Source organism: Dipodomys ordii, unplaced genomic scaffold (genome assembly GCF_000151885.1).
Source record: "Dipodomys ordii isolate 6190 unplaced genomic scaffold, Dord_2.0 Scaffold125, whole genome shotgun sequence".
Taxonomy (NCBI): Eukaryota; Metazoa; Chordata; class Mammalia; order Rodentia; family Heteromyidae; genus Dipodomys; species Dipodomys ordii.
Genome location: NW_012267341.1, coordinates 806,266 through 827,421, shown reverse-complemented (window position 1 = coordinate 827,421; position 21,156 = coordinate 806,266). Strand labels below are relative to the sequence as shown.

The following is a 21,156-nucleotide window of genomic DNA, read 5'->3' as shown; positions in this document are numbered from 1 at the left end:
CCCTGGAACATGGAAGGTCAGAATCACTGGGACCATGTGTAGTTTTGAGCCACAGCGCCACTTCTGTGATTTGTGGTTAATTGGAGAGAAGAATCTCATGAACTTTTCCTGGCTGGCTGCAAACTTAGAGCCTCAGATCTTAGCCTCTTAGTAGCTAGGATTAAGGCATGAGCCACCAGCATCCAGTCCTATGACATTTTGTGACAGTAATCACACAGGATAATACTTCAACAGATGAATTTGGAGGGAGGGATACATGATTCAGCCAAAACAATTTTTTACCTTTTCTATATCACTTGCTTGTTGTTTTTTGTTGCTGTTTTGTGTGTGTGTGTGTTTGTGCTTGCGTGCACATGCATATGTACATGTACCAGTACATGGAATTGAATTCAGAGCCTGGGCACTATCCCTGAATTTTTGCACTCATGGCTGGCTCTTTACCACTTGAGCTACAGTTCCACTTCTGGGCTTTGTTGTTGCTGTTGTTGTTAATTGGGGGGTAGAGTTTCATAGACTTTCCTGTCTGAGCTGGCTTTGAACCACAATTCTTTTTTTGTGTATGTGTCAGTCGTGGGGCCTGAACTCGACCTGGGTGCTGTCCTTCAGCTCTTCAGCTTAAGGCTAGCATTCTATAGCTTGAGCTACAACACCACTTCCGGCTTTTTTCTGCTTATGTGGTGCTGAGGAATCAAACCCAGGGGCTCATGCATGTAAGGCCAGCGCTCTACCACTGAGCCCCCTTCCCAGCCCTAACCACAATTCTTAAGTCTCAGCCTCCTGAGTAGCTAGGATTATAGGCAGAGCTTACTGTATTGATTGTCTGATGTCATCTCCTTGTATAGCCTTATCCCTCAATAGGGGTCTTGCCTCCAGTTCACTGTAAAGGCTAGCCAGGGGTCCTCACAGGTGGAGGGAGGCTCCTGTCTGGGGAAACACATATGGAGAGCCTCAGCCTTCCCCCCTTCTACCACATTATCCTCATCCTGATCCCTGGAACATGGAAGGTCAGAATCACTGGGACCATGTGTAGTTTTATTTTTCTATAAAGAGCGAAGTACAAAGTGGCAGAGAAGGGCAGCGCAGAGAGCAGGCCGCAGGCTCTGGCTGTGATGGAGGAGGTCCTGGCTGCCACCCCGGGAGTGCACAGACACCTCCAGACCCACGGTGGAAGAGGATGGAAGGGAGGAGCGGCAGAAGCCGCTGGAAAGGTTGCCGCTGGAAGTCACACGAACCCAGGCTTCATGGAGGAGCGGCGGCAATTGGGACAGCTTCGAGTGCCATTGTTCTGTAGACACCTGAAGAGCCAAAGGACTCAAGTCTGATCACCAACTGGCCCTCAACTCCCCCCCCCCCCCCCCCCATCCCCGTGGTTCAGGGGCAGCCCTGGCCCCAGGCTCCTGTGGCTCTGCCTGGGCCCTCCGGCGGTCCCAAGAGCTTCTAGAACCAAGAGCGGAGCCTGGGATGGCCCTGGGCACCCTGTGCCACCCTGTGAGGCAGGCACGGCCCAGGCTGGTTTGACCTGATGACCTTCAAGGGACCTCTCTGAACTCCCTGTGGGGTAATGAGAGTGACGATGATCCCTCTTCACTAGAGCTGTTAACGAGTGGAAAGCGCTTAAACCGTCTTAAGTGGGGGCCCTGCCCATCACACGGGGTGGCCTCACCTGAGGTGAAAAATGTGGGAGCAGGGCAGGGCCTGCAGCCGGCTGTTCCTCTCGCCGATGGATTCTCCGCACAGGCCACAGTAGAGCTCCGTCTCCTCCACGCACTCGTGGAAGCGCACCACATGCGCGCGCAGCTCCCGCTGCAGCCCCTTGCTGCGGCAGATGCCCTCACTCAGGCAGTGCAGCTTGAGCTGGCTCAGCTGGAGGCGGGGAGAGGAGGAGGGCAGGGGTGGGAGGGAGGCCAAGGTCAGTTCTAGGGAGGTCCGCGTCCAGTCACGCCCTGCTCTGATACTGAAAGTTGGAACTAGGAAAAATCTCCTACCCTCTCTGACTCCCTCCCTGGAGTGAGTTAGATCAAAGACCCTCATCCTTAGGATGCCTAGACACCCACATGGTTTTTATTTATTTATTTTTTAATTTTTAATTTTCTTGAGCTGGATGCTAGTGACTCATGCTCTTAGCTACTTGGTTAGCCCAACCAGGAAAGTCAGACTTTTTTTTGGTCTGTCATGGGTCTTGAACTCTGGGCCTGGGCGCTGTCCTTCAGCTCTTCAACTCAAGGCTAGTGTTCTACTACTTGAGCCCAGCACCACTTCTGGTTTTCTGGTAGTAAATTGGAGATAAAAAGTCTCACGGACTTTCCTGCCCAGGCTGACTTTGAACTGCCATCCTCAGATCTCAGCCTCCTGAGTAGCTACGATTACAGGCATAAGCCACCGATGCCCCGATGTCCCTGAGACTCTTAGCTCCAATAAACTACTCAGAAAAAGCTAGAAGTGGGGCTGGGAAGATGGCTCAGTGGTAGAGTGCTTGCCTTACATGCATGAGGCCCTGGGTTCGATTCCCCAGCACCACATAAGCAAAAAGAAAAAAAAGCCGGAAGTGGCGCTGTGGCTCAAGTGGTAGAGCGCTAGCCTTGAGCTGAAGAGCTGAGGGACAGCACCCAGGCCCAGAGTTCAGGCCCCACAACTGGACCCCCCCAAAAAAGAAAAAGCTAGAAGTGGTGCTGTGGCTCAAGTGGTAGAATCCTAGCCTTGAGAAAAAGAATCCCAGGGGATGATATTGTCCAAAAGGAAATGTCCTCTTTACTTGGTTTATGTATCTTAACCCCTGTGTTTTTAGTATTTTCAAATAAAAATAAAAAGAGGGCTGGAAAGGTGGCTCAGTGGTAGAGCACTTGCCTTGCATGCATGAAGCCCTGGGTTCAACTCCTCAGCACCACATAAGCAGAAAAAGCCAGAAATGGCACTGTAGCTCAAGTGGTAGAGTGCTAACCTTGAGCTGAAGAGCTGAGGGACAGCGCCTAGCCCCAGAGTTCAGGCCCATGACCAACAAAAAAAAAAAAAAAAGGAAAGAAAAAAAGAAAGCAAAAGAATCTCAGGGACAGCTCCCAAACTGCTGAGTTCAAGCCCCAGAAACAACACACAAAAACAATTATTTTTTCTTCCTGGTATTAGCAATTAAATATTAAATGTAGGCCCTGGCACACACTAGCCAAATGCTTTATCACATGAGTTATGCTTTCCAGGCCTTTGATTTAAATTTTTGTTTCTGAGACAGACTGATAACTTTGCCTTAACTGGTCTTGATATTGAGAGTCTCCTCCCTCTCTACCTCTTGAGTAGCTGAGATTACAGGTATATGTCACCACCCCTAGCTAGTGCCCATGTTTTTTTTTTTTTGTTGCTGTTATTACTTTTTTCCTTTTTATTGTTATTATAAAAGTGATGTACAAAGGGGTTACACTTACATAAGTCAGATAAAGAGTACATTTACTTTTGGACAATGTCACCCCTTCCTGTCCATGTTTTGTGAAAGACTTTTATTAACCAGACTTGCTGCACTGTCTCTATAATAATGAATTTGCTTCCTTGTTTTTGTTTTTTTTTAATCAAACATGCTCATCAGCATTGCAGCCCCATACTTGTGTAAACCTGAATGGCTATAATCCAGCCAAAAGCAAATATATTTTGGCATTGCAGTTGGATTGTACACATGGTCCCAGAGAAATGCACATCTTCTAGATGACTTTGACAAACACTAAGCCTGCATTCAACATTTTAAGGTCCAGAGTAGATAGTTACATATAGAGAGGCCAAATATACTCTGGAAAGAATGTGGACTTCAGCCTGAAGACAGTTAGTAGTGAGGGACTCTGAGTGCCTCTTTGAGCTTCACTTTCCCCATCTATAAACTGGGGTCACAGGGAAGACTTGAACTGTGAACCTTTGAAGACTGGTGCATGTGCAGATCTCCAGAAATAGAAGCTATTGTTAGGAGTTCTAATGAACAGCAAAAAGACTGAGAAATTCTGTTATCCACCAAACTAGGAAACTCCTGCTTCACCCCATAAGTGCTCTGGAAGAAATCAAGGGGGGTTGAGGAGGCTGCAGGCAGCTCCCAGAAATTCAGGAAGGGCTCAGAGTATAGGTAGGCCCAGAGACCTTCCCCCAGAACCCATACCCTGCACCCTGGGTTTGGCTCTTGACCTCAGACCCAAAAGACAGAATCATGTCTGACCTTGTTCCCCACTTCTTCAGCCAAGTCCTGGGCTCTCTCTATGGTGTCCAGAGCCTGGAAGATGAGCAGAGGCCAGGGCTATAGGCAAAATGTCTGACAGGAGCCTTGGCTCAGGGCAAAGAAAGGGAGGGGGGTGACAGGGAGGGAGGCAGGGCGGGACCACTGCTTTGCAAGCAAAGATGGCAGGGACAGAGAGCACAGTTGAGCTGTGTGGCTGAGTTAGATTTTGCCATTTGTGTGTGTGTGTATGCGCGCGTGCACATTTGCGTGTGCATGCACATGCCCTTAATTCAAGGCCTAGGCTCTGTCCTTGAGCTGCTTTTGCTCAAAGCTAGCACTCTTCCACTTGAGCCACAGTTCACTTCCGTCTTGTTTGGTAGTTTAGTGGAAATAAGTCTCATGGACTTTCCTGCCCCGGCTGGCTTCAAACTGCAATCCTGAGACCTCAGCCTCCTGAGTAGCTAAGATTACAGGTGTGAGCCACCAGTAGACCCAGGTCTACCATGGTTTATGAAGACCCAAGATAGGCAGGACTCACCAGTCCCCCCAGGGTGCTGTGAGATCACAGTTGTAAGTCAAGGGGCCCCTTATTCAAGCCTCAGCCCTAGCCTTTCCCTAGCTCTGGGCTTCCAGGCAAGCCAGGGGTTTTCTCTGAGCTTGGGAAATAGCAATGTGTCCTGGGAACATGGTGAAGCTGATGTTGGATAAAGGAGCAAAGAGGACCCTGTCCAATACCACATCTACAGTTTTGACCACTAGCCCCCAGCAGTGGGCACTAAGGAGAGCCAGGGGCTATAGGAAAGGGTATAAGCCTACCTTGTCCAACGCCTTCCTGGCCACCCAACACTTGGTCACACCCAGTAGCACCTGCACCTGGCCCAGGCGATTTCCGATTTCAGTCATGATGCTCATGGCGGAGTCATACCTGGGGAAGGCTGTCTGCAGAGCCAGTTGGGAGGGGGAATGAGGCTGGGGCAGGCCGGAACCACCCTACCTCATCCTGGCCACCTCACCTCCAGGTCTCCTCGGCTCCGGTGGATGTCAGCAAAGCAGAGCAGGCAGAGTGCCTGCAGAGGCCGGTCTCCATGCTGAAGGGCAATCTTCATGGACTCCTGCAAGGGAGGCTGGTCACTGATGAGGTACCCAAAGCCCAGGAGTTGTGGTATCCACAGAGCCTAAGACACCTGTGCCCTACCACTGAGGTCACGATACCCACTGAGGTGGCTACTGTCATCTGACAGCTGTTAACTGTGGCTCAGAGAGAAATCACTTGATCTGGGTCACCCAGGAAGTAAATGGCAATGCTAGGATTTGAACTTAGCCAATGGGACTCCACAAACTGGCTCTTTAAAGTGCCCCCCAGAGGGTATTGGGGACAGAGGGAAGCCCCTTCCCCTGAGGAAGTGAGGTCTAGATAGGATGGGGGAGGGGACACAAATACATCCCTTGGGAAGCTGGGCTACAGGCTAGCCTTGGGGACCTCTATGGGCTAATGTCAGAGGCCCTGCATTTAGGCCTGATGCCCTGATCCACACCACCATTATCACCAAGATGATGCCCGTCTCCTGGCTGTCCCACCTCACAACACTCCATGGCACTTCCCAGGTGGCCCAGCAGGCGGTAGGCCACGGCCATGTGGTACTGGCTCATGGCCCGGTACTTGAGGCTCCAGCCTTTGCCATAGTCGTTGACCAGCTCTGCAGCCTTGCAGGGGAAGAACAGGGCTTTCTCATAGTCCTGCAGGGAGACAGGGCAGGAGGGGCTGAGTGGCAGCAACCACCCTAAGCCAAGGGTTGCAGGACTGGGCTTCTCTGGCAGCTGGCAAGAGGGGAAGGGGGAGGAGTGTTCATTCATTCATCTGGTCTCTGGCAGGGGTGGGGTGGGCAGGCCTAGGTAAAGGGAACAACCATGCAGAGGTGTGGCTGGAAGAGTGCTGAGTTAGTATTTGGACTGCCAGTATGAAGAACCTAGCACAGAGACAGACAGATAGATATAGATCTATCTATCTATAAATAAACAGATATGTATCTTGCTAGTTCTATATACACACATACACACACACACACACATATGGGGCTTAAACTCAGGGCTGGGGTGTTGTCCTTTAGCTTTTATGCAATCAAGGCTGGCACTCTATCACTTGAGCCCAGCTCCACTTCCAGCTTTTTGCTGGTTAAATGGAGATAAGAGTCTCACAGACTTTCCTGCCTGAACTGCCTTTGAACTGTGATCTTCAGATTTCAGCCTCCTGAGTAGCTAGGATTACAGGTGTGAGCCACCAGTGTGCCCTGTGTATGTGTGCGTGTGTGCTTAAATTCAGGGTCTTATCATGCCCAACATGCTTTCACTTAGCTTTTTCATGAAAGGCTGGCTCTCTACCACTTGAGCCACAGCTCCACCCCCTAACTAACTCACTAACTCACTAACTCACATCTTGAGCTTCACAGATGCAAGACAAATATTTGTGTCAATGAATGAATACAAAAGCAAGAGAACACTTGGCTTCTGTTCTCACTCAGTCCTTCAGTGCCACACAGGGAGGGGACATCAGAGCCCCCTGCCCAGCAGCAGCTGTTCATGGGGGTTTAATGGCACATTCCACACTGTCAGCTCAAAAAAGCATCAGAAGGCTCAGTGAGGCCTTGAGTGGGTCATGTATTTTCTCCTCGAGCCCCCAAAGGCCTCTCTTTTGCCTACGAGCATCTCAGGCCTCTCCCAGCCACCAGGAAATCAGGTCTGTCTGCTCCTTAGTCACCATGTGACCCACATTCCCTTCCTAGTTAGCTCTCTTTCCCTCCTGTCCCGTCCCTGCTCCTGTTAAATGTCAGTCCAATCAAGCCCCAGGCTTGAGGAGAGTTCCCTCTTTCTCCTCAATCATCTTAACACATTCTGACATTTCTCACCTCGGAAAAATAAAAACCCAAATGAAATTCAAACCTTCTCTTCACCTCATTTTTCCTTCAATTCTAACTCTAGTGTTCTCTCTCCCTCCCCTCCTCTCTTTTTATTTTTCCTCTCTTTCCCTTTCTTCCTTTCAAAACAGAACCTTACTTATTGCCCAGGCTGTTCTGGAACTCATAATCTTCCTGTTTTAGCATCCTAATTGCTGAGATTATAGGTGTGCATCACCATGCCTGCTCTTCTCAGCTTCCTGAGTAGCTAGGATTATAGGTGTAAGCCACAGCACTTAACCCTTGGTGAGAGTTTTCTATTGGTTTCATCATGTTTGTTTGATAGTATGCAGGAGCTCAAATAGATTTTCTGGGTAAAAGTGGGGATAAAGAACTCTAACTGGCCGGGCGCTGGTGGCTCATGCCTGTAATCCTAGCTACTCAGGAGGCTAAGATCTGAGGATCACGGTTCAAAGCCAGCCCGGGCAGGAGAGACCGTGAGACTCCTATCTCCAATAAAACCACCAGAAAACCGGAAGTGGCACTGTAGCTCAAGTGGTAGAGCACTCGCCTTGAGCTGAAGAGCTGAGGGACAGCGCCCAGGCCCAGAGTTCAAGCCCCACGGCCGACAAAAAGAAAAAAACTCTTAACTGTGGGGCTGGGAAGGTGGCTCAGTGGTAGAGTGCTTGCCTTGCATGCCTGAGGCCCTGGGTTCAATTCCTCAGCACCACATAAACAAAAAGAAAAAAGCTGGAAGTGGCACTGTGGCTGAAGTGGTAGAGCGCTAGCCTTGAGCTGAAGAACTGAAGGACAGTGCCCAGGGCCAGAGTTCAGGCCCCAGGACCGGACCAAAAAAAAAAAAAAAGAACTCTGTGTATCACATAATCACATTTTAAATGACCTCACAATAAAATATGGACAATTCATCCACAGTAGGACATATTATGATGATAAAAAAAAAGCACACAAAGGAACCATGCACTTCATTTAGTTCTCACTACTTTTTCAGATTAACAGACACTGTTTTTTTTTTAACTGTTCCATGTGTTTTGTAGGCTAAAGCAAATTATATATATTTTATTTTTTATTTATTTTTTTATTTTTTTGGGATCTGGTTGTGGGGCCTGAACTCTGGGCCTGGGTGCTGTCCCTCAGCTCTTCAGCTCAAGGCTAGCACTCTACCACTTGAGCCACAGAGCCACTTCCGGCTTTTTTCTTTTTTCTTATGTGGTGCTGAGGAATCGAACCCAGGGCCTCATGCATACAAGGCAAGCGCTCTACCACTGAGCCACCTTCCCAGCCCCCCTTTATTTATTTTTTAATAGTTTTGCCAGTCCTTGGGCTTGAACTCAGGGCCTGGCGCTATCCCTGAGCCTCTTTGTGCTCAAAGTTAGCACTCTACCACTTGAGCCACAGTACCATTTCTGTTTGTTTGTTTTTTTTTTTCTGAGTAGTTTATTGGAGATAAGTCTGATAGACTCTCCTGGTTGGGCTGGCTTCAAAACCCTCAGATCTCAGCCTCTTGAATTGTTAGGATTATAGGTTTGAGCCACCGCCATCCAGCTAATTAGTTGATTTTAATTAATTTATTTTGCCAGTCCTGGGGTTGAATTCAGAGCCTGGACACTTTCCCTGAGCTTCTTTTGCTCTACCAGTTGAGCCATAGTGCCACATCTGGTTTTTTTCTGTTTATGTGGTACTGAGGAATCAAACCCAGGGCTTCATGCATGCTAGGCAAGCACTCTACCACTAAGCCAGGCCTAATTAATTTTTAAAAGCCAAGATTTTTCATCTAAGAGAAAGGGAAACGGAGTTATGAAAGAACTAAGTGTGGAGGCATGTTCATCCCAGGTACTCAGGAAGCTGAAGCAGAGGATTGCAAGTTCAAGGCTGGTACTCTACCACTTGAGCTACAGTTCACAGCTCCAATTCTGGCTTTTTGATGGTTAATTGGAGGTGAAGAGTCTCACAGACTTTCCTGCCTGGCTGTCTCTGAACCATGAGCTACTAGTCCTGGCTTGGCCCTAAAGGTTAAGGAGAAGGTCTTCCTTATAGAAAAATCTAGCTCAGCTGGGCTCTGGTAGCTCATACCTGTAATCCTAGCTACACAGGAGGTTAAGATCTGTGGATCATGGTTTGAAGTCAGGCCAGGAAGAAAAGTGAGACTCATCTCTTAACCACCAAAAATCTGGAAGTGGAGGTGTGGCTCAAGAGGTAGAGCTGCAGCCTTGAGGAAAAAAGAGAGGCCCTGAGTTCAAGCTCCAGTTCTGATACAGAAAAGACAAGACAAAAAAAGAGAAGAAGGGGCTGGGAATGTGGCTTAGTGGTAGAGGACTTGCCAAGCATGCATGAAGCACTAAGGTTGATTCCTCAGTATCACATAAACAGCAAAAAGCTGGAAGTGGCACCGTGGCTCAAGTCGTAGAGCGCTAGCCTTGAGCAAAAAGAAGCTCAGAGACAGTGCCCAGGCTCTGAGTTCAAGCCTCACGACAGGCAAAAAAAGAAGAAAAAGGGAAAGAAAAGGAAAAGAAAAAGGAGACAAAAAAAAAAGAAGGAAGAAATGGCAGACTTTGAAAATCGTCATTTCATTAGATTTGCAATGAAATAACTAACTTGGCCAGGCACGGGTGGTTCACACCTGTAATCCTAGCTATTCAGGAGGCTGTGATCTGAAGATTACAGTTGAAAGCCAACCAACGCAGACAAATCCTTGAGACTCTTCATCTCCAATTACTCAGCAAAAAGGCAAAGTGAGGCTGTGGCTTAAGTGGTAGAGCACCAGTTTTGAGCAAGAGAGCCAAATAAGAATGCAAGGCTCAGAATTAATGTTCCAGTACTGGTGCAAAATAAAAATCTGATGAATGAATTCTTACATCTCTTTTGAGTCTTGTTCTCCCTCATTGTGTGTGTGTGTGTGTGTGTGTGTGTGTGTGTGTGTGTGCGCGTGCCTCCCAGAGTTCAGGGTTTAGAGAGGAGAGAAGATTTGCCCAGGATCACGTGGTAGTGTGGACCTATGGTATATGCCCATATAGGACCTACTCCCTGACCTACTTCCCTGTGAAGTTGGTCAGATCTAGATTTGAATTCTGGCTCTACCCTTCCTGACTCCTCTTCTTGTGACTCACCACACTGCTTCCAGAAGGAGGGAAAGAGACTGCATGACAGAGTGTGGCTCATGAGAATGTCTCAGCCCAAAGCTTAGCTCTGAAGACACCCCCCCCATCACCCTCCTCCTCTCCCCCTGGGGCCCAGTCCCACCTTGACTTGGGCGTAGAAGCTGCCCAGGCTGCAGCAAACACGACACTCCAGCATGGTGTCATCATTGTTGTGGGCGTAACGCAAAGCCTTCTCAAAGCTTTCCAGGGCCTTCTGAAAGAGGCTGAGGCCCAGGAAGGCATTGCCCATGCTCAGGCTGACCTGGCCTCCAAGCTGGGCACCTGCCCTGGTACCAGGCAATCCAAGGCAGGTCTTGCAGTAGGAGATGGTCTTGTGAAATTCGCACAGCTTCTCATTGCTGCGTGCCAGGTTCAGGTAGCTTTCCAGGAGGAAGTCGGCATCCTCCAGCTCCCGGGCCGTGTCAATCTGGACCACAGCAAACTGTCCCCAGGAAGTGACCAGCAAGTAGCTTTTAGCCTGTACTCTGAACCTCTACCTACAGGCTCACCGAATCCCCTCCCTTTCCTCCCACCCCCCCACAGCCCCACCAAGAAAAAGAAGAGAGCTGAAATCTGGAGTCTGACATCTGGCTCTGACACTGGGCAGGCTCAGAAGCTCCAACAGTGAAGTTCAAGGCCACAGGCCTAAATCTGAAGCCACCACTCCCTGTCTAAGACTCAGGCCTGCAAATACAAAGTCTCCAGCCCCAGCAGAGAATCTCTGAGACACAGAAGAGCCTGGGGAAGCTGAACAGGGCCTGGAAACCATCCAGTCCTGGCCCCAACTATAATCCAGTCCCACCCACCCAGGGAAAGTATGCCCACCTTGAGCATCTCTTTGTAGCGGCCCATCTCTGAGTGGGCAGTGACCAGGCAGCCCAGCACTCGGAAGCGCCCTACCAGGTCTGAGCTCTTCTCCAGCACCTTCATCCACACCTGTAGCGCTTTCTCTGTCTGGTTGGACTGATATAGTTGCAGCCCCTTCTCGATCTGCTGCTTTGTCTGGTCCTGCCCCATCCTCCCACAGCCTGGCACCACACAAAGAGGGAACCTGGTGGCCCTGTGCCTCTAGGCTGTCATGGTTCAGGACTCACAGATCCAGCTGCCCCGAGCCCCAGGAAGGGAAGCAGTGCTAGCCCGGAGCTAAGTGGGGCCTGGATGGAGAGCGGGCGCCACCCTGGGAACAAAGCTGGTTAGGCCCCTGTCTGCAGCTGTCCCTGCCAGTTGAGGCCACGTGGCCTGCGAGGAATGTCAGTGACAAGGTCACGCGGGCTGCAGCCGCGCCCACCTCAGGCTTGGAGGCAGCTTCCTAGGGATGCAGGCATCCTGTCCCCTGGGCACCCTCTTGGGACTCTCTTTGGTACCTCTGACACTGACTCTGGTGCCTATGGCTGGTTGGGACCTCCCCAAAGCCTTGCAAGGAACCACCATCAGGGAGGGATCAGACTTAAGGCTAGGAGGGGCTGAAGTGGGGGTGGGTGGGTAGCAGGGATGACACTGGACACACAAGGCATCAGGGAGGTGGGGCGAACGCTCAGCCCCCTTTGACCATCACACCCCACTTTTTCCCCAACCCAGAATCTGTGATCAATTCGCTGGTAGAATGGTCACTTATCTGGATACAGGTCCACAGCATTCCCAACATTCTTTTTCTTTTTTTGTCGGTCATGGGGCCTGAACTCCGGGCCTGGGCACAGTCCCTGAGCTCTTCAGCTCAAGGCTAGCGCTCTATCATTTGAGCCACAGTGCCACTTCCGGCTTTTTTTGCTTATGTGGTGCTGAGGAATCGAACCCAGGGCCTCATGCATGCAAGGCAAGCACTCTACCACTGAGCCACCTTCCCAGTCTCCAACATTCTTATTCTAGAGGCCTGGGGAAAAAAAAATCCTAACTACTCAGGAGGCTGAGATCTGAGGATCACAGTTCAAAGCCAGCCCAGGCAGAAAATCCTCAACTCATCTCCAATTAACCAGGGCCAGGGAGAGGGGTAACTGAAGTAGAAGAGGGCTCAAGTGGTTGTGTATCAGCTTTGAGAAAAAAAGCTGAGTAAGAGGCTGCATGAGGCCCTGGGTTTGATTCCTCAGTACCACATAAGCAGAAGTGGCGCTGTGGCTCAAATGGTAGGGTGCTAGCATTGAGCTGAAGAGCTCAGGGACAGTGCCTAGGCCCAGTTCAGGCCCCACAACCGACAAAAAAAAAAAAAAAAAGCTGAGTAAGAGCTCAAAGTTCAAGCCCCAGTAAAGTACTGGTATAAAAAAGAAGAAGAAAAAGAAAAAAAAAGATTGAACTTTGTCTATTGGCTATTATAGTAAATGACCTAAGCCGGGCGCTGGTGGCTTACACCTGCAATCCTAGCTTCTCAGGGGGCTGAGATCTGAGAATCACGGTTTGAAGCCAGCCCTGGCAGAAAAGTCCCTGTGAGATTCCTATCTCCAATCAACCTCTCAAAAACTAGAAATGGGGGGGGAGCTGCGAATGTGGCTTAGTGGTAGAGTACTTGCCCAGCATGCATGAAGTCCTAGTTTCGATTCCTCAGTACAACATATACAAAAAAAAGCTACAGGGCATTTTGTTCTCCTGATGTAGCTTTTTTTTTTTTGTGGGGGGGGGGGGGGTGTCTTGGGGCTTGAACTCTGGTCCTGGCACTTCCAGTTTTCTGATGGTTAATTGTAAATAAGAGTCTTTGAATCTTGATCCTTAGATCTCAGCCTCCTGAGCAGTAGCTAGGATTACAGATGTGAGCCACCAGTGCCTGGCTTGGTCTCATTTTTATTAACAAAAATTATAGGGGCTAGGAACGTGGGTCAGTGAAAGAGTGCTTGCCTAGCCTGCATGAAGCCCTGGATTCGATTCCTCAGTACCATATAAACAGAAAAAGCAGAACTGGTGCTATGGCTCAAGTGATAAGAGTTTTAGCCTTGAGCAAAAGCAGCTCAGGGGCAGTGCCCAGGCTCAGAATTTAAGCCCCAGGACTGGCAAACATACACACATAGATACATACATACAATTATGTTTTCGTATATGCAAGACAAATCCTGGAAACCTAACATCCCATCTGTTTTAGTTATTAATGGGCTGTAAGAAGTGTGTGTAGGGGCTGGGAAGGTGGGTCAGTGGTAGAGTGCTTGCCTTGCACGCATGAGGCCCTGGGTTCGATTCCTCAGCACCACATAAGCAGAAAAAGCCAGAAGTGGTGCTGTGGCTCAAGTAGTAGAGACTAGCCTTGAGCTGAAGAGCTGAGGGACAGCGCCCAGGCCCAGAGTTCAAGCCCCATGACTGACAAAAAAAAAAAAAGAAGTATGTGTATGTGTGTATGGGGCATGGGCGCGGAGTTCCTAGCTTCTAGCTTTGAGTTCCAATTGCGAGCAATCCTAATGAGTGCCTTTTGTCTAGGGCAGTGTGGGACCAGTTCTTCCCAAGTCTCCTAGGTTTCTTTTCTTTCTTTCCACCTGTCAGAATCTGAGGCTAAAGAGTGCCAGGCTTGAGCAAAAAAGCCTAATGAGATTGCTAGGCTCTAAGTACAAGACCCTGTATTAACACCAAAGAGAGAAAGAGAGACAGAGAGAGACAGAGACAGAGACAAAGACAAGAGCCAGAGACTTCAAACAAGTTTTTCCTAACACTCTCTTCTGCAACTACCTAGATATTTACACTTGAAAGACACTTCATTTGGGCGCTGGTAGCTCACACCCAGTAAGGTACTCAGGAGGCTGAGAGGATCATAGTTCAAAGCAAGCTCAGGCTTTCCATGAGACTCTTTGTTTTTGTTTTTTTTTTTTGGTCCAGTGGGCCTGGGCACTGTCCCTCAGCTCTTCAGCTCAAGGCTAGCGCTCTACCACTTGAGCCACAGCACCACTTCCGGGTTTTTTCTTTTTGCTTATGTGGTACTGAGGAATCAAACCCAGGGCCTCAGGCATGCAAGGCAAGCGCTCTACCATTGAGCAACCTTCCCAGCCCTCCATGAGACTCTTATTTCCAATTAACCATCAAAAAGCCAGAAGTGGGACTGGGAAGGTAGCTCAGTGGTAGAGTGCTTGTCTTGCATGCATAAGGTCCTGGGTTTGATTCCTCAGTACCACATAAGCAGAAAAGGAAGTGGCAGTATGGCTCAAAGTGGTAGAGCTAGCCTTGAGCTGAAGAGCTCAGGGACAGTGCCCCGGCCCAGAGTTAAAACCCCATAACCCCCCCCACACACACACACGTTAGAACCCCACGACCCCCACATGCCAGAAGTGGAGCTGCAGCTCAAGTGGTAGATATCAGCCTTGAGGAGTAAAAACAAAAAAAACAACAACAAAACAAAAACAAAAAGCAAAGGGACAGAACCTAGACCTTCAGTTCAAACCCCAGTCCTGGCACAGAAAACTACACACACACTCTTCAAACAAAGTGACATTGCAAAAGTCACATCATATCTCAGACACTTGGGCAAGCCATACTCTCAGGACAAGCAGACTGGTGGCACTCTTAGGCTGAAGGGGTGTGGAAGGCCCCTTCCGTTGGGGCTTTCCTGACTACACAGGGACCTCCAAGTGCTCAGAGTCCTGTGGCAGTGGTGTAAACACCTCTCACACCTCCACGCAGGCAGGGCCCACCCAGCTGAGAAGCTATATTAGCAGAATTCTTAGAAAGGGGCTCTGAGGGACTTGGTTGCCATTTCTGTTTAATGGTTATAGTAGGTCTACTAGTTCAGGTACTGGCTCACAGCTCATCTGTTAAATTGGTGCAAAAATGTTACTCCCCCTCCCTCTTTTCCTGGGTTTTGAATTCAGGACCCAGGTGCTGTTCCTAAGCTCTTTTGCTCAAGGCTAGTGTTCTACCAATTGAGCCATAGCTCCAATTCTCTCCTCTCCTTCCCTCTCCCTCTCCCTCCCCCACCCCCCTATGTGATTAATTGGAGGTAAGAATTTCATGAGCCAGGCTCTGGTAGCTCACACTCGTAATCCTAGCTACTCAGGAGGCTGAGATCTGAGAATCACATTTCAAAGCCAGCCCATGCAGGAAAGTCTGAAACTTTTTTTTTTGGGGGGGGGTCCAGTCATGGGGCCTGAACTCTGGGCTTGGGCGCTGTCCCTCAGCTCTTCAGCTCAAGGCTAGCGCTCTACCACTTGAGCCATAGCACCACTTCCAGCTTTTTTCTTTTTTCTTATGTGGTGCTGACGAATCTTTTTGCTTATGTGGTGCTGAGGAATCGAACCCAGGGCCTCATGCATGCAAGGCAAGCGCTCTACCACTGAGCCACCTTTCTAGCCCCTGAAACTCTTGTCTTCAATTAACCACCACAAAACTGGAAGTGGTGCTGTGGCTCAAAGTGGTACAGCACTAGTTTTGAGTGCAAGAGCTCAGGGACAGTGCCCAGGCCCTGAGTTCAAGCCCCATGACCAAAACCAAACAAAAAGTCTCATAGACTTTCCTGCTTAGGCTGACTTCGAACCTTGATTCTCAAATCTCAGCCTCCTTTGTAGCTAGGATTATGGGCATGAGTCACTAGTGCCTGGCCATTTTCTTTATTCTTAAGTATATGAAAGCATACCAAGAGATCAATCTGCAAAACATGGATGTAACTGGAAGAAAAAAGCCACATGAATGCTCTTGGACAAAGCAACTCTTTTGCCTGGCACTGGTGGCTCACTCCTATAATCCTAGCTACTCAGGAGGCTGAGATCTGAGAATCATGGTTCCAGCTCGGGCAGGAAAGTCCATGAGATTCTTACCTCCAATTAAGCACCAGAAAACTAAACTGGAAGTGGCACTGTGGCTTAAGTGATAGAGCACTTGTCTTGAGCTGAGGAACTCAGGGACAGTATGTAGGCACAGAGTTCAAGCTCCATGACCAAGAACAACAAAAAGCAACTCTGATCTGTTGTTTTGCCTTAGGCACTCATTGAATGTCTCTCGAATACTTACCTGACAGCTTGTGAGGAGCTTAGGGCTCAGTGAGGACCAAGACCCTTGCCTGCTTCCTGAAGCTCACTCTAAAGCTGGAGCTTAAGCCAGGGCACGCCAGGGCCCACCATGACTCCTCAGTGCCAGTGTCAATACTGGAGCTTGAACTCAGGGCCTGGGCACTGTCCCTTGGCTCTTTTGTTCGGGTCCTCCAGAGTAGCTAGGATTACAGGCATTAGCCACAGGTGTCTGGCTCCAGGTCTGCGTTAAACCCAACTCTTCTATTAGCCACATGACAGCTTCTCCGTGCCCCAGTCTCTATTCTCCTATGTTCCTGGCTGCTGTGAGGACTAGTGCTGGGGCTGTGATGGATGGTGGTAGCTGGGCGGAGTGGTACGTGCCTGTAATCACAGCCCTTATACCACTGACTGCAGTGTAATGATGGAAATGGTCTATGTTGGCAGTGTCCAATAGAATAGCAATGAATCAGATTTGGTAAGTGAAACGGAGGTTCAAACCGTTTTGATTTTAACTAAATTTAATTAGATCTAGTGGCCGATAGGAACTGTTTGGGACAATGTGGGTCCAGACAACTGCCAGATTCAGGATGAGGCAGGCAATACAGTAGGTGAAAATGAAGAGGAGCTGTGAGAATGAAAGCGACAGGGAAGGGAAGAGCAGAGGAAGAGGAAGAAAGACAGGCATAAAAGCCACCTGCCCTTGACTACATTTACATGAAATATCCACAATAGGTAAGGCTATCAATAATGTATTAGTGGCTGCCAGAGGCTAGAAAATGGATGGCAAAAAAAAGAAAGTTCTGGATATGACCGAGTGAACTAGTCTACAAATCAATGGATAGTATGATTTTCTCAGGTGAACTCTATAGATTAATGTGCAGTTTATCTCAACAAAGCCGCCCCCACCCCCTGACTGAGACTTGAATTCAGGGCATGATGCTCTAATACTTCAGCCATACCTCCAGTTGTTTTGGCGGGGAGGGGGGGGAGGGAGAAAGGAGAAGGGAGGGGGGAGGGGGTTTGCAGGGAGGGAGGGGGGCTGGTTAATTGGAGATAAAAGTCCTGAGGATGGGCTGGGAAGGTGGTTCAGTGGTAGAGCACTTGCCTTGCAATGCCTGAGGCCCTGGGTTTGATTCCTCAGCACCACATAAGCAAAAAGAAAAAAAGCCGGAAGTGATGCTGTGGCTCAAGTGGTAGAACGTTAGCCTTGAGCTGAAGAGCTGAGGGACAGCGCCCAGACCCAGAGTTCAGGCCCCACGACCGGACCCAAAAAAAAAAAAAAAAGTCCTGAGGATTTGTCTGTCAGAACTGGCTCTAAGATCTTCAGTTCTCAGCTTCCTGAGGAGCTAGGATTACAGGTGTGAGCCACCAGTGCTAGGTTTCCTGGTGATTTTTACTTATCAGGGATTGCATTGCTCAGATGAGCTAGGAAAGCGGCATGCTTACCAAGAAAGTCATTGCAGACAGGAACAGCAATGTGGTAATAAATAAATAGGTGCTTCAGGCCGGGAATGTGGCTTAGTGGTAGAGTGCTTGCCTAGCATACATGAAGCCCTGGGTTCCATTCCTCAGTACAACATACACAGAAAAACCAGAAGTGCTGTGGTTTAGGTGGTAGAGTTCTAGTCATGAGCAAAAACTCAGGGACAGTGCCCAGGCCCTGAGTTCAAGCCCCAGGACTGGCAATTAAAAGAAAAAAAAAAGGAAAAATAGATGCTGAGCAATCTACAAAAATATAAAAAGGTTTCACCAGGGAACACAAACTGGTTCTTTTGGCAAGGTGGTAGTGCCTCACACCTGTAACCCAATCGTACTCAGAAGGCTGAGATCCAGAGTATTTCAGTTCCAAGTTATTCTAGTTAGAAAAATCTAGTTCTAAAACAACCACCAAAAAAGCCAGATGTAGTCCTCAAGTGGTAGAGCACAGTCCTAAGTAAAAAAAAAAAAAAAAGCTCAGGGACAGTTCAAGCCTTAGGAGTAGTGCATACGCACGCACGCGTGCACACTCACACACACACACATACAGAGGCTGGAAGCAGCTGGGCACTGACAGCTCACATCTGCAATACTAATCAGGAGGCTGAGACCTAAGGATTGTGGTTCATAGCTAGCCTACAGGAAAGTCCCAGAGACTCTTATCTCCAATTTACCATAAGAAAACCAGAAGTGGTGCTGTGGCTCAAAGTGTTGAGTGCTAGCCTTGAGCAAAAGGAGCCCCAGGGACATTGCCAGGCCCAGAGTTCAAGCCCCAGGACCAGCAAAAAGAAAGAAAGAGAGAAAGAAGAGGAAAATGAAAGGAAAAGGAAAGGGGAAGGGAAAGGAAAGGAAGGCTTTATTTTACTTACAGGCTGGAGGCTGGGAAATCCAACAGCCTGAGACTGGCTCAGGGATAGTGCCCAGGCCCCAAGTTCAAGCCCCAGTGACTGAAAAAAAGAAAAGAAAAGGCTAGAGCCTGATGCCGGTGGCTCATGCCTGTAATCCTAGCTACCCAGGAGCTTGAGATCTGAGGATCATGGTTCAAAGCCATCCCAGGCAGGAGAAGTCCTAGAGACTCTTATCTCCAATAAACCACCAGAAAACTGGAAATGGTGCTGTGGCTCAAAGTGGTAGAATGCTTGTCTTGAGCGAAAGCGCTTATGAACAGTACCCAGGCCTGAGTTCAAGCCTCACAACACACACACACACACACACACACACACACACACACACATCTGGTGAGAATATCTGTAGTTCCTGCACTTAGGACTCCAAGGCATGAAACTGTTTCAAAAATTGCCAGGCTCACACATATAATCCATAGCTACTCAAGAGACTGAGCTCTGAGGATTGAAGTTCCAGGACAGCCTGGGCAGGAATGTCTGTGAGACTCTTACCTCCAGTTAACTACCAGAAAAAACTGGAAGAGGAGCTGTGGCTCAAGTGGTAGAGCACTAGGCCTTGAAGAAAAAAAGTTTAGGGACAGCACCCAAACCCTGAGTTTAAGCATTAGTTCCCTCCCCCCACCAAACAATCAAGCTGCAATGATGGCACAAACTATGCAATTACTTACTGATATTACATTATTTCATTAATAATGGTTAAGATGGTAAGTTTAACTGGATGCCGGTGGTTCACACCTGTAATCCTAGCTATTCAGGAGGCTGAGATCTGAGGATTGAGGTTCAAAGCCAGCTGGGGCAGGAAAGTCCCTGAGACTCATCTCCAATTAACCACCAGAAAACTGGAAGTGGCGCTGTGGCACAAGTGGTAGAACACAAGAGGTAGAATGCTAGCCTTAAGCTGAAAAACTCAGGGACAGTGCTCAGGCCCAGAGTTCAAGCCCCAAGACTGACCAAAAAAAAAATTAAGCAACTAAGAATTGGACTGGTACCAAATGAATGTAGAAGAAAGTGCTCTGGAGGAGTTCAGCACAGAATCACTAGCAATTAAAAGTCACTCAGGACGCAAAGCTTCAGAGCCACCACCAGAGGGAGCTACAACAGCAGCAAGTCAGATTAACACCCTCCCCCACCCCTCAGAGCCCAAACACCTAACCTAGATGACAGCAGTACAATCATCTGTAAGAAACTAATAAAAGCACTTTTTTTTTATTTGTGAAGATACTGTACAGAGGGGTTACAATTACATGGGCAGGATAATGCGTACATTTCTTACCAAGCATTGCAGCCTCCTCCTTTTGTTTACCCTTCACATCCCTTCCCAGCCTCCCCCCTCCCCCTCCCCCCCAAAGCACTTTTGTTTTTAACCATAGTGGTTAAAAGAAAGGGCACAGAAGGTGAGTAATCCTGTTTTTCTTTTTTTTTTTTTTTTTTTTGGGTCCGGTTTTGGGGCCTGAACTCTGGGCCTGGGCACTGTCCCTCAACTCTTCAGCTCAAGGCTAGAGTTCTACCACTTGAGCCTCAGTGCCACTCCTTGCTTTTTTCTTATGTGGTGCTGAGGAATCGAACCCAGGGCCTCAGGCATGCAAGGCAAGCACTCTACCACTGAGCCACCTTCCCAGCCCAGAAGGTGAGTAATCCAGTGTGAGTACACACGACCACTTCCTGGGAATCAATTCTGGTTTCTGTTGACTGGCCAGCTCATTTATAAAATGGGGAGGGGAGCAGCAGCTACCTCCCAGGAATGATGTAAAGACTGAAATAGATATTCATGTGTCTCACATAGAATCTGACTGTGGTAAATAAAATACTTAACTAACATTAATTAGGATAACTACTTGCTAAACATTAGTATAAAGTTCTGCTTGTAGGGGCTGGGAAGGTGGCTCTGTGGTAGAGCGCTTGCCTTACATGCATGAGGCCCTGGGTTTGATTCCTTTGCACCACATAAACAGAAAAAGCTGGGAGTGGGCACTGTGGCTCAAGTGGTAGAGCACTAGCTTTGAACTAAAGAGCTGAGGGACAGTGCCCAGGCCCAGAGTTCAAGCCCCAGGACTAACAAAAAAAAGTTCTGCTTGTAAATTTTTTTTTTTGGTCTGGTCGTGGGACCTGAACTCTGGGCCTGGGCGCTGTCCCTCAGCTCTTCAGCTCAAGGCTAGCGCTCTACCACTTGAGCCACAGCGCCACTTCCAGCTTTTTTCTTTTTATGTGGTGCCGAGGAATTGAACCCAGGGCCTCATGCATGCAAGGCAAGCGCTCTACCACTGAGCCACCTTCCCAGCCCCTTGTAAACTTTTTTTTATTGGTACTGGTCCCCACACATGAAGTTAGGTTCTCCAGACACTGTCCCTAAACTTTTTTTGCTCTAGGCTGGCACTTGAGCCACAGCTCAAGATTAATTGGAAATTAATATACCTAAGAATTGGCTTCAAACGAATCTTAATTCAGATCTCAGCCTCCTGAGTGGCTAGGATTACAGGAATCAGCCACCAGCACCCAACTTTGTGTTTCTGTGTGTGTGTGTGCGCACACGTGCGCGCATGCATGTGTGCACATGCTACTGGGTTTAGATTTGAACTCAGGGTTTTCACGTTTGCTAGACTTTTTGCTACCTCGGACTCTGCTCTTATTTTTACTTTAGTT

General features: G+C 48.7%; 1 protein-coding gene across 3 annotated transcripts; it reads right to left on the bottom strand.

Annotated features, from left to right (window-relative positions):
* Positions 1-1,057: 1,057 nt before the first annotated feature.
* On the bottom strand, positions 1,058-20,634 carry Rapsn (receptor-associated protein of the synapse). Of its 3 annotated transcripts, XM_013030013.1 has the most exons (9): positions 20,623-20,634; positions 11,055-11,331; positions 10,333-10,671; positions 5,762-5,920; positions 5,197-5,295; positions 5,000-5,122; positions 4,184-4,237; positions 1,664-1,863; positions 1,058-1,295 (listed from the first exon to the last, which is right to left on the bottom strand). In XM_013030013.1, exons 2-9 carry the CDS (start codon positions 11,244-11,246, stop codon positions 1,223-1,225), a joined length of 1,239 nt encoding a protein of 412 aa, XP_012885467.1. In that variant the 5' UTR covers positions 11,247-11,331; positions 20,623-20,634; the 3' UTR covers positions 1,058-1,222. The 3 variants fall into 3 exon arrangements, with proteins under 3 accessions (XP_012885467.1, XP_012885466.1, XP_012885468.1); XM_013030012.1 differs by lacking the exon at positions 20,623-20,634 and having other exon boundaries at positions 11,055-11,456; XM_013030014.1 differs by lacking the exons at positions 4,184-4,237; positions 5,000-5,122; positions 20,623-20,634 and having other exon boundaries at positions 11,055-11,456.
* Positions 20,635-21,156: the final 522 nt, after the last annotated feature.